The sequence below is a fragment of the Leptosomus discolor genome, chromosome 7 (genome assembly GCF_034619465.1).
Source record: "Leptosomus discolor isolate bLepDis1 chromosome 7, bLepDis1.hap2, whole genome shotgun sequence".
Classification (NCBI taxonomy): Eukaryota; Metazoa; Chordata; class Aves; order Leptosomiformes; family Leptosomidae; genus Leptosomus; species Leptosomus discolor.
In genome coordinates, this window is record NC_141397.1 from 7,230,542 (window position 1) to 7,244,322 (window position 13,781).

The following is a 13,781-nucleotide window of genomic DNA, read 5'->3' on the forward strand; positions in this document are numbered from 1 at the left end:
AATCAGATCCTTTGTGTTAGTCTCTTGGGTCAATTCAAAATTAACTGACTTGGCTTTTCATCAGTTAAAAAAAGAAATAAGGCTAGATCTTCCCATCAGATTGTTTTCAGTCATAACTCAGTGCCCACATTTCAGCTATACTCATTTTCAACAGCAGAAACTTTGCCCCACATACTTTAAAATTGTGTCAAGTTGATTTTATAGGCAGTAGCATTATAATAAACTCTTCCAAACTTAATCAAGCTTACTGATTTATTTGTATAGTCAATAGTAGTATCTGATTTTCATTCCAGTGTGGATTAGAAACAAATTCCTCATACTTTGAATTATTTTTTTTTATCAGATGTCTTGTTTTCTAGCCAACCCCTTACTGAGTCTAGACTCAGATTTGGAGATGTAATCTTCTGTAATTTGTAACATCAGATGCATATATTGTATATCAGTTTAAAGCAGGCAACCTGATCAGATTTGGAAGACGTTATCATGATAACAGTACTACCACTTGCAATACCAGCTTGGCAGATTTCACAATATGTGGGACAGATTTCCAGTAGACAATTATCAGTCTGATTAGACTATCCCTATTAGAATCCCTTTATGCCTTTAAAGGGAAAAATCTCTGGGGGGAAAAAAAATTAAGAAAGAAAGAAAGTAAAAGAAAATAAAAAAAGGAACCCCCCCCAACCCCATGGAGAGTCCCCTCATCACCCAAATGAAGCAACAGTCTTTTTCCAAGATTCTGAAATGCCACCTTGCTGTTTGCAGTTCTACATTTCCTCTCTTGGCTTCTGCTTTCTGATGCGGAACAGTTATCTGTTCCTGAAAAACACATCGAAGAACTCTGTGAGATGGATAATCTTGCTTCCTGGCCAGCTTTACTTAGTAGAGATTTACCAATAGGAAGCAAAACAAAAAAAAAGAGGGGGAGAATGGCAAGACAGTGGAGAAATTACTTGAGCCAGGTGTGAGATGTGGTAGAGAGGAAGAGAATGTGAGGAAACTGAGAAGAAAGGAAGGCACAGAGAAAACAGCTAGTAAGGACAGGGCTAAAAACATCCAGGCAGTTTGGGGAATATCCAGAGGTTCCTGCTTTGACTCTGGAAGCTGAAATCTGTGGTTGAATATTTTCCCTCTGAATCCACATGACACCGCTTTAACAGCTCTGAAAACATCATCATTATTTTGTGCATCACCATGACCTTTCCTGGAGGATGCGGAACGCCTACTGCTTGATAATACAGGGTACAAAAGAGATTCTTCCTTTTTTTTTTTTAGCATGAAATAGCTGGGAGAAAAGTTTGTGGGGGTCATCTTCCTCCATGTGCTTTCTCTGAGGAATGTTTTGTCAGGTCCTGCCATTGTGTGGTGGAGGTGTACACGTTCCTCCTTCCCTGAGGACTAAGTGAATGCAATGGACAGTATGACCCGCTTGGATACATACATACCTCAAGAGAGTTGAAGATGCCCAGACCATCCTACTGAGCATTATCAAGGTGGCCTTTTCCTGTAATAAGACAGGTTTGCATTATTTGGCTTTCAAAGAGGTATCCTATGTATCCTTGAATACGTACTTAATAGAGATTTAATAAGTTATGTTCAGTGTAGCAGCTAAAGAGCAGCTAATTATGAAAAACATATTACTGTAGAACTAACAGGCATGCAATAAAAACATCTATTACATAAATTGTTAATCCATAAAAAATGTGTTCCTGAGACCATTGGTATTTATTTAACGTACAATTACTGTCTAATTTAATCTAAATTAAATGCCTGCTTGAGACATGTAATTTGAAGTGTTACTAAGCTTCCTTCTCTGGTATTAAAAGCAAGAAATCAGCAGCTAATGCCTGGAGGCCAGATCTCTACCATTTAAATTCAGGTACCTCAACACTAACATTCACAATTTCAGCCGTTTGGAAAATGTTTTTCATAAGAATGTGTTTGGCATTAAAATCTCCCTTTCCCCCTCACTCAGGGCCACATCCTGCCAACTGAGTCAAACTTCTGACTTAATCCAAAGTTTTGATTGAATAAAAGGACCTGAATTAAGACCTGAGAAGAAAATATGTTCACTTATCATAGAACACAAGCTTTGCAAAATGTTCTAGCTCCTGCCAGTGCTGGAAGGGTAAATTATCATTTGACTCCTGTGTGGACATATTTATTTAGGACACGTAGCCTGGTGACTCAGGAAGTTATGTAAAAACTGACCCAGTTAATTTTAGATGCTATTGTTGGAGGAATATCAATGAAAATTAATCAAATAGTCACGAAGGAACCACAGGGAAGAAGCACAGAACACTGGTGGGTAGACTTTTGGCAGCAATCATTGCAACAGTTTTAATGAGAGGAAAACACATTCTCAAGTAAATTAGAGAGTAATGGCATGATTAAATGGTAAATAACAGTTAAATACACGCTTGGAGGTCCAGGACAGAGACTGTGGAGTTTTTGTGTTTTGTGTGTATTCCTCTCCAGGCAGCTCCGAGTAGCCAGAGGAGCTCACCAGAACTCTGCCTGTAATTTAGGGTCGGATTGTAGCTTTTAAGACGCTGAGGCCGAAAGATTGGTTGGGGCCCTGCTGCTGAGGCTGAGAAAGCTGAGGCTTTCTCCATAACTCCAAAGCTTCGCCAGCCTTTCGGATGTTGACGTGTCCTTGTTCCTCCACCAGCCGCCTCCCTTGAGCAAGGGCCAGTGTCACGGCTCTGCTCAGCCTGCTGTCACCCCAAAAACGCCTGCGCAGGAGACATCTGCTCTCCTTATGCACCGTGGGGGGCAGGGAAGGAGTCTGTCTTCTGCTGAGGCAGGTTTAGTCCCCACTAACCGGGTGTTTACGCATTTGCTGGCGAGCAAACTGAGCTGCATATATGACTGTTTATGCAAACAAGGAGTGCTGCGGTGCTGGCTGGGAGTGCACCCCGTCCATATGGTTCCTTTCCCTGTCTGCTGAGGAAAGGATGTGAAAAGAATAACATTCACAAGTTGCACAAGTTGTCTTCGTTCTCAAATGTTTCTTTCTCAAAATGGGAGGCTGTACATACAAACTCTGACTTGTCAGGTTTACTTTGTCTAGCCTTAAAACACAACACAGTGGTGTGATGGGTCCATTGGAGGAGAACTGGCCTGGTTAAGAGGTGTTTTACCTGCTCTCTGTCTGGCACTTTCCATTTCAGGTTGTCAGAGTAAAGATACCTCAAAAACAAAACCAGAAAACTGAATAACTCTGGATTGCCTTTTTATAGGGTTTTCTTGGTTTTCAGTAAGACCAGGTAGAGTATAGTTGCTCTAGCAACTTTGGTCAAATGAGCCAGGAACCTCACCTATGTCATTCCGTGCTCTTTGGCAGAACTAGGAGCGCACGGGGAGCTTGTCTGTTACAAAGGAAAAAAAAAAACCAAACCCTAAGGCCCTTACTGGGGCATCAGTCCACTAAAAGCTGAATTATTTGCTTAGATAGTAACTGGAGTGATCAGCACACTGTGTCCGTCAATTAACAGCCTGGCAGCTTGCTCATAAGTATAATACAGTGTTAATTTTCTCTCTTTCTGTCTTCCACAATAGAACATTTTCTTACATAAGGCTGAATATTGTATCTTCTCCACTAACAGCACTGGAGGAGGGGAAAGGGTATAATTAAAAAGAACATGTTTTGGGTTTGTTTTAAAGTCTATATATTTACTTCAAATGTCAGCAAATAACAGCTCATATACGGCTTATTTCTCTGGTAATATGGTTTATAATGATCTCAGTTTTAATCCATTTTTTTTCACTTAGAAGTACAATTGTGCACCCACAGATTTTTTGTCAGGAAAATGCAAACCAATTGGTGAGTAGGATTTTCACAACTACTTAGTAGTGTTTTAATGTTGTTTCTTGTGTAAATCGAAGGCTTATCATTATCTTTAATAGGATCGTAGAAAATTCTAGCCAGGATCTCTAAATATTTGATCTATGAAGGAAACGGGTACTTCTAACATTTGAATTACAGAAATTACAAAAATAATAGTTGGCACAGAACCATGCTCACAATTTCCTGGCACACTGCATGAGTCTGATTTTAAAAAATGTTGCTACTTCTCTGAAGTGCAAATTCTCTGAACACATTTACAAGATGATTTGAGAAACACCCCTGTATGTATAATATTTTCTCACTTAGTGACTGAAAATATTGGATTTTTAAGTACTATTTCTTTTTTTTATTATTAATATGTGGCATATTTACTCCTGTTTATAAACACAAATAATTGTGGATACTGCCAGGGCCATTTCAAGCCCTAATTAATAGATGTCTGTCATTGAATCCGGCTCTCAGACTCTAAATGGCCTGAAGGCACCTGCAGCCTCAAAGAAGCAATGCCTATTTAAGGCTGGACTGAAAATCAAGCACTGATGTTTTAACATGACTTTCCATTTTATAACCAAACTTTCTCTGTTTCTACAAAACGCCACTAATCTATAACTGTTATGCATCACTGCGAAAGTATACACTTTCAGAATTTGGCAAATCCAAACCAAAAACATCTTTTAGAGCCAACATCACTGCTGGCACCTTTTTCAGCAGGCACAGTAGAAGGGCCAAGAACTGCTGCTGATTTCTAGAAATTCACGTGAGTTGAAAGATCCAGGGTTTAAAATGCTTCTCTGACTCCTTTCTCACCTTAGAGTTGGTCAGCAGAGTGGAATAAGTAGTGATGACCATCAGTAGAGCAATTAGAAAAGATCAAGTGGAAAAATTAAGAACAAGATGTGATGGGTATTAAATGTCAGTAGTTTCAAGTTGGTCAGCGGAGTGTCAAGTATGTGCTTGATCTCCTTATATCAGGGAGACGACTGATTCTTCTCAGGGTGCTTGTTACTATTTTCTTCTTGTTTTTTTCTTAATTATTTGGCATGAACTACAGCCCATCTTAAATCCATTACTTGACTGGGATTCCTTTCTTTCCATTTTGTTACTTCTGCACTCCAGGGGATTTCCTTGAGGAAGCTAATGTCTTTCCTAGGTTGCTGCAGTGACACAGGATCCAAGTTTCTTTGTTAAGAATTTCCATAACTCATTTGGTCACCGGCAACGCTGGTACTGTTGGCTAAAGCTATTTCCTCCCTTTCTAGCAAGTCACCTTTACTTTCTCGGGGTAATTACACTGTTGATTTGGTTTGGCCACATTTTATCTTGTTACCATGATCTCTGCTGGGAAAGATGCTTTTTGTATGGCTCATTGCATCCTGACTCAGACAGGGATGATTATTATAACATTGATAGTAGGAAAACTGTTAGGAAACTGAGCCGACAAGCTAACATTATAACGATGCCTACAAGTTGTAGTATGTATGGTTGCCTAAAAGAAGAAAACCGCATTGAGATAGTGTTTACATTTATTGCCGTACACACCTCAGAAAATTACGATGTGGCAGTAACAACATTTGCAACACACAAAATTTTCAAAATGTGCAGGGGAAAGAGAACTTTCCCCTGGTAATGGTAGAGCTTTCCCTTCTTCACAGAAGCTGTGTAAAATGAAGGATAATATTGTCTTTAAAGTGCTGTTGGATTTCTCACAGACCGAAAGGGTGGGTTGTAGACGTGGGGAGTCTGCCCCTGTTCATTCTTCTTCATTTCCTTTAGATGCTGCGTGTACGACTCATTTTGCGCTGTTGGCACTCTCTTCTTATGAATCCAAACATCGCATGTGTAACATGCAGACAGAAATAAATCCTGTAGGTAAAAGAAAGTAGAAATTGGCTAAAGATCAAAGGTTATCCTCATTCCACTCCTTCCTTCACTTTTATTATCCTGTCTAAATTTGGTCTTTTGTAGAGAGGATTGGGTGGGTTTTTTTTTTCATCAGGAAAGGTTGAGCTTAAATGAGAGTTTAAGGTTTTATTTGTTTTTCAACCCTGTATGTAATTTGAACCACAGTGTAGTTACTTTGCTAGAATCAAAACCGCAGTTTTTAGAGGGTACAGAAGACTGTGGATTGGCTTAAGGAAGCAATATTTCACCTCAAGTGTTCTGTGATCATCTATAGATTAAGTGGCAAGTAGAGGTTTCTTAATTTTTTTTTTCTTCTGCACAGCTAAACCAAATCTGGTATCATTAAAGTCCCTATTCTAAAAACAGTTGGGCATGTGCTTAGCAAAGTCCTAAGATGTAAATGGAACTAATTGTGAGATTGCTTGTTTGCCAGATCAAGCTTAAGTCTGTGTCTTGGAAAATTTATCTAGAAAACATGCTTGTAATTTTTGTACTTTTTAGGTTTTTATGACCTTCTTCACTCAAATATAGTAAAAGGACGTTGATTTTCCTCTCTTAATAGATTCCCAGGCTTTAGCAGCTACCTTCTAAATGCTTTATTTAAGGTTATGAAATGCAGTGGAATAAGTAGTGATGACCATCAGTAGAGCAATTAGAAAAGATCAAGTGGAAAAATTAAGAACAAGATGTGATGGGTACTAAATGTCAGTAGTTTCAAGGCTTTACTTATCATTACTTACTTAAAGGGGATTAATCAAAAACAATAGCTGTCCTAGGAAACTACCACGAAACTTCTTTTCAAAATCTTCTTTCCAAATTAACGTTTTTTCATGCAATTTTTCTTGTCATTACAAACGAAATAAATTAGTTTTATTTGAATCACAGATGAAAGCTTTGTGGTAATGTTTATATAGTTATACATCACCACATGAAATGAAGTACCATCTTTTTTGGCTGTGGTGCAGAATTACTTAGAACATTGTTGGTCAGGAGTGAGCGGTACTTGTCGAGATATCTACAAAGTTCTGGACAGTTTCAACTTATACCAAAACCTTGAATGAAAATAAGTGATCTAGTTGTTAGTGCTGCTTCCAAAAGTGCTTCAAAACGGAGCTAAGAGGTAACATATGTTTCCACTATTTTTCAGGCCATGGTTGTATATCATACTCAAACCACAAATACAAAGGAAGAAGCTATTTGTAAACAAAAATTTCATCGTCTCATTTGAAAAATATGATAATTTTTAATTGTAGTATTGTAGCTTATCTACAAATATTATTTGTCATATCAATGCCATAAGTGACCAGGGTTACGTCAGATCTCTCTAAGTAACATGGGTATATGTTACATTGATGTGCAAATAGGAAGAGAGTCCAGGGTGACAATGGTTAATGATGGTAAGAAGAGACAATCTCATGTTTTAACTAATCTCCAGCTATTAGGGATCAGCATGAGGGACATTATCTCACATCTGCCTCATACAAAATTCCATGTACCTAACTCCAAAGCATCTGGTGTGGGCCATAGTCAGAAACAGGATACTGGACTAAATATATCCCATGCTCCCTGTGCAATATCCGTGAGCTTTCTACATTCTTATGCAGCAGATGTGAAATATGCCAGTAATATCTGTTCTGCTTTAATTATTTGCACTACTGTATTTGAATACTAGGTTTTGGTCACCTAACCAAGCAATTGCTGAAGCTAGCGGAAGGCCGTGTTGTGCTGGCACTGGAGGGAGGACATGACCTTACTGCCATCTGTGATGCATCTGAAGCCTGTATAAACGCCCTTTTAGGAAATGAGGTAAAATATAAATCATAGTAGGTGGAGAGAATGATCCAAGTTTGCTGAAACTCCTATCTTTTTGATTTCCTTTTAGTAACAATGGCATCAGTCCGTTTATCATTTGGTATAAAAACCATGCAATTTGAACATGTCTCAGAAATGAGCAGACCTCAGATGAGCTGGTTTGGATAAATACCTCTAAATTAGATGATTATATCAACCCTTTAGTGATTGCCTAAATTATTCCCAGTTCTGAGTAAGATTTAATACCTCAGAATCGCTTTTGCTGATGTGCTGAATACCAGGCTTGACATTATTGGTAGTCATTGGTGTGCATATCATCTAGCAGGATCGGACCTTCCAGCCAACTATCATGGAAAAAAATGGCTTTTGCAGGGTATCTGGTAATATTAGGAACTGGATATTGCAAAGGCACATTTTTTGCAGTATTTTGACACTTCAACCGGCATGTGAAAGAACATATTTCAGAGGCTTTTGAAACTGAACAAAATTAATAACAATGTGTCCAAGACTTTAAAAAAAAAAAAAGTTTTAGGTTATAAATGAAGATTCAGGTTGATCTATGTGTAATTTAAATGGAATGTCCAAGATTTATCAAACACTGTATCTATTATTCAAGAACTTTTGAGAGTGGACTATCAGACAAAGTAAATATATGCTATTTATGTACACAAACACAAGATAAGCATTCATATTAGTGAAAACTGTTCTGTTGTCCACTAGAAAACATCGTTTCTCTTGTAAATATGGTAAGAAGGAAAATAAGTTTGCTGAAGGTGGATCAAAAATAATTTATGAAAGGACAGGAGCCTTTACCATAAACTGAATTTTGCAAAATCTTGTTATAAAGAGCAGTGTGCTACTTTTTTTTTCCCCAAGGGAAGTGGTAATAGCTATATAATCTCTCCAATCAAATGTATTAATGCCAAATTGCAAGTTAGTCTGCCAGTTCCCTTCCACTTCAAGACTTCATACATACTGAATAATATGAAGTAGTGTGTCTTCTGGTGAATAATGGATAGAAGGATTTTCTAAATGTTCTTTTAATCCTTTGCCTGTCATTTTTATGACCCATCAGAAAAAATGTTTATATGCTCCTTATTTTTTACATTATACATACAACGAATAAAGTGATAGCTTTTTCGAAAATATTCTCAGAAATGTAAAGAAGCAGAGATGTCCACAAAAAGAAGAAAGCTTTCATTGCATTTTATCTACTGTCACCTTTGACAATCCCATAAGGAACGTTTTCCAGTGTGGTGACATACAGTCTTGAAAATGATGCTCAGCTCAGTGTTGGTCCTTTTGTTTAGGTGCTGAAATACGGGTTGCAAAACCCAGCTTGAGGCATTTGACAACCTCAGTGAATGCAGTGCTGCCTTCCTGACCAGCCGCCATTCCAGGGCACTGTCATTGCTACTCTCTGTCGTTGTCTTCCCTGTGGTAGTATCTTCTGGCACCAGTGCTTTTCATAGCTGTTCTAAACCTATCCTCTGAAATTTGCACCTTTGTGGGACTGGTGAAAATGGCACAACGCTGATGATGTGATGTGCCTTCCTCTGTGTAGGTGCCTGGGTCCCTCTATCCAGTTATGACCATTTGGTGGTGCTACCCATTTATAAAATCTGCCTTGTTTTGTTTTAACACTGTATCACACCCAACTACTATTCCTCCTATCACAGACTAGCCATTATCCGAGAAAAAATACCGATTGTGGGAAAAAGGGATTGGATAAGTGCACAGCAACAGAGGCTTTATCCCATTTTCTTTTAGAGTAACTAAAGTCTGGGAAATGATATAAATTGTTAGTCGATCTGTTTTCAAAATATAGCAAAGCAAATTTCAGGAGAGACAAAAGCTCAATAGCTGAGAGTGAAGACAAACATAACCATGCAGCATTTTTAATTCACTTGTAGAAGAACATGATCATTAATAACATGAAACATCTCATGCGATAAGCATTATTCTCTTGTGCTCGTACAGTATTGTCTTCAGGGACATGCATTAAATGGTCTGGTGCAGCAGAATTTCAGAGAGAAAATATGCTGCGGCTGCTAGGAGAAAAATACTCCAGAGAGGATGCTGTTACCAACACTACCATAAGAAACTGATGTTTGCTTAAAGGAATAAGTAAAGGTGTTGCCGAGGAGCAGACACTAATGAGGAAGTCTGATACCTAGTTAGCAGTTAGAAATCAGCACGTCTGTTGACATTTATAGATTTATGGCAATTTACACCACATGGCCCATAGCATATACATTGCTTGGTTTCAGCACAGTCTTCCTGAACTTGCACAGCACACTCCAAGTATGTTCCTATCAAGGACAGAAAAAAAAAGGTTTTTCTTCAAACAACCAATTATTGCAATTTGATGATGCATTCTTCCTTGAATACAATTCTTTACAGGTGATTAATAGGATAATTATAACTTATTATCTGCCCTTCTCTTTTACAAATTATGGTATGTAGTGCAACCCTAGCTTAAAAACATTGGGAAGACGAACTTCAGTTTTTAAACACTACACACGTAATTGAACTCAAATTAGAAAGGTCGGGAAAGGCCTCTGTAAGGTACTCTGCAGTTTGTCAGATGTATTTATTCATGTGCTGAGGATTAGAATTCATAAACATTTTGCAGGGTTTTTGACAACTTTTCTTTTGTTGTTTTTGGCCAGGACTTGTCAATACAATTTCACTGCTTCATGTGTTCTATTACCAGCAGAATAACATTTTTAAAAAAGAGTAATTGTAAAACTAGCCGCAACTTCCAACGTACATGGAGGGCTGATCTGATATGTAGAGGTAACAACAAATTTCTAAGTGCGAAATACTTTCTTTTCTTAATTTGTCTCTAAACACTGAGAAGGAAAACAGGTTGACATCCAATATATATATTTTTGCTCTTATTTTTATGCAGCCTGTAGCATAGTGACCTGTTTAGCGAGATAACTTCTTGCTCTTCTCTTAACAAATGCAAGTGGAGCTACTAGGAAAAGAATAGACCATCAAGTTAATCTTTTTAAAATCATTTGAGCACAGCACAGGAAATTCCTGCATACAGTCGTTGATTTTGAAGACTAACCAAAAGAACTATTAAAAAGGTCTCTTATTCTTGGAAGAGGTCAGAATTTAAATGAGCTATCAGCCCCATCTCTGTATGGTCAATACTTCTGAACTTCTTTCCAGAAGTACTTTTGAACAATAATTTCAAATTTTGACAGAAACACAAATGGGATTACGATTGTTGGTTTTCTCCTATTGGAGGTACTTATGTTATTGTATGCTTCTTTCTAAGACCCAGTTCACTAAACAGAGGCACCCAGTGCCTTTTTAGATACCTTAGGGTATCCAGGACACCGGGACAGGACTCGCAGATCTAACACAGAACTTAGAGGAGATCCACAACCTTTCTGAGCAGCAACTGGAAATCAGGCAAGACACCCTATAGTATCTCAAATGGCTCAATCAAGATCTCAGGTTTTCTTGTCCATACTTCTGTGTGCAAGCAGAAAATTTCTGTGTCACTTGGAGAAAAATCCATTTGACCATTTGCAAAGCTAATTAGGAACACTGCAGGTTATCTCCTTGGAAGGAAATCTTCCTAAGAGGTGAGAAGAGATTAAGCAGCTGGAGTCCCTTGAAATCCAAAATGAAAACATGGAAATCCTTCTGGAAAGGCAGGATGAGCACCAGTTGCTTTAAAATATCCCTGAATTTTCTCAACATGATTTGAGAACTTGTCCACTAAAAGAGCATCTGTCAAAACAAAGGAAATGATGGATTCAGATAATTAGAAAGGAGACATTGCTTTTAAACCTAAGCATTTCGGAGATGACAATGTGCTCTTTTGCTTAAAATTAAATTCTTTCATTTATTGTGATGCTCTTTGTGTAATTCTACAGTTTTTCAGATTAGTTGTATAGTTTCAAATACTTCTTATTAAAGCATACATATATATATACATATTATTTTAATTAAGAAAACCATTAGATGTTAAGATATCTATGTTATTCCAAGAAGTGTGTGAAAATTGGGCTCAACATTAGGATTTTTCCCAAAAATCTTCATCACGGAGAATGGAAATTCCACACTATTTCATCCCTCGTAGCTTCGGTGCTATAAAGACCTTGGCTATAACTTTCGGTGCCAGGTGGAGGTGAGTAAGGCTGCCCTATACATGCAAGGATATGTTCTGGTTTCTTTCCTCCACATTACTTTTGAAGGGGCACTGCCTGGACTTAAAAAGCCCTCAGGGATAAACTTTCCTTGAGTTCAGTAACCCAAATCCTGCAGTTTATTTCCAACATAACTGCATTCAGTTGGGGGTTCTTCTCCAGCCAGAGAGAGTAAGGAAAGATTCCTTCAAGAGCAAAACTCTTTGAGTCAAAAACTAACGAGTTAGCTCTTCATCCCATCCCTTTCCAAGCATCCAGGTGGGGTATTTCCATGGGATGTAGAAGTCAGGCTAACATCATGGTCCGTCTACAGGTTTGGACAGTGCCTCTCAGCCCTACGTGGTACAGCGGGTGGTTTGCCGTGGTCTATAAGAAGTGATAATTAGTCGCAGATGGGGTCATGCTCTTCTTTGCATAGAGGAAACAGAGAAGTGCAATCCACAGTGCGCTCTGCCCAGCGGGACCCTGCAACAAAGGCACGGAGAGGATGCATGTCTGCTCTCATTGACTGTGGCGGCCAAGGCTGAATTTGGCCCTAAGTGCAAAAACATTTTTAAGTGACTAAATTTAACATCTTCTAGTAAATATTCTTCTGGCTTGAATTTCAGTCTGAAGCAGAATTTGACAAAACATTGTGATTGGTTGGCTCCCAAGCTTGAAAACTTATACCGGACAATTTTCTTGCAGAGTGTGAAGTATGTGCTTCTTTCTTGCAATCTGTTGAGCTGGCATTTAGGAGAGGATGGTAATTTAAGTGGAAAGCTCGTACTCTGCAGCTTTCCTGCTGATGATGAAAAGTTGGCATTTTCTCCTTTGTGGAATTCAGTGTGAATCTGGGGCTGCTTGCCAGCTAGGCAGTGAGCTCTGCCAAGAGGGCCTGGAGTGTGTTAAAAGGGGTTATTTACCAGAACAGGTAAGCATTTCTCTCTCCAAGATGGAAATATTCATGGAAGTGAATATGGCCTGAAATCAATTTAAAATTTCATGGTAAACTTGGTTACAATCTCACATCCTTATTGTTAATCTGAGTCTAATACCAGAAAATAATTAACACTGAATCTAATTAACGCTAAGCCCCCTGCCAACTGCTGCTTTCATAAACCCAGAGTCCAGAAATTGGCCCAAAAATAGAGAATTAAATGGGGTAGGAAACTGGAGCAATGTATGTGCCAGAGGTCAGCATGGTGACATCAAAGTCCCTGAGGTGGGCAGTGCTAATGAGGAAGTGGTTTGGCCAAAGAAACAGAATATTCTGATTCCAAAGTTACATAATTCCAGGGCATCCTTTATTTTTCAGGGACTGGTAGGTGCTAATGACCCTTTGTGCCCTTGAACATATCCCTTACTGAAAACTGACTCATTTATATACCTCTTTGTAACAATGAATCACAAAAACACCTGCCTGAAGTGCTTTATGTATAAACAGAAAGTGCAGAAACTTTGAGAAGATTTCTAATATAAGACCACAGACAACCTGTGAGATCTTTGAACTTAGTCCTCTGTAACCATAGGCAACATGAAGAGCAGCAAAATCCAGACTTTGTGCTGATATGCACAGTGTATCCAGGAAAGGGAGGTGGTGATTCTTCCCCCTGCAGCCTAGGCATCCCTGAGGAGCCTGCCTGCCTTCTCCCCTTCCTCTGCTTCTGTCAGGACTCTCCATGCTCCTTAACTTATACATGCAATGGCCTGACTTGTCAGTTATCTCTAACTGAGCTCTGCTACAATTTTCACTGAAGCTAATCTTGGTGCTTTAAAACATGACAGTGCTAAGGACAACGCGGATATTGCTAGAATTTCCAGCTCAATACAGACTGCTGGAGTTTCAGATTCTCTCCACGTTCCCAAGGATCAATTCAGATCACCTTCTGGGCACATGAAATCATTAATTCCTTCTTCAAACATTTGTTGATATGCCTCTGGCAGACTTCAGCAGCCCAAGTGATTTTTGCCCATTTCATTGTTTTTCCTACTTTGAAAATGATTAGTGGACACAGTTTCTACTTTCATCTGCTACTTTGGGCACAAAAGCCCAATTCAGCCAT

At 38.7% G+C, this 13,781-nt stretch overlaps 1 protein-coding gene across 5 annotated transcripts in view; it reads left to right on the forward strand.

Moving 5' to 3' along the window:
* Positions 1 to 13,781, forward strand: part of HDAC9 (histone deacetylase 9) — a 276,738-nt gene that overhangs the window by 245,225 nt on the left and 17,732 nt on the right. For all 5 annotated transcript variants that reach the window (XM_086468227.1, XM_086468228.1, XM_086468232.1 and 2 more), the window contains one exon: positions 7,425 to 7,558. In XM_086468227.1, coding sequence (XP_086324353.1) covers positions 7,425 to 7,558 — 134 coding nt within the window. The remainder of the gene's footprint in view (positions 1 to 7,424; positions 7,559 to 13,781) is intronic.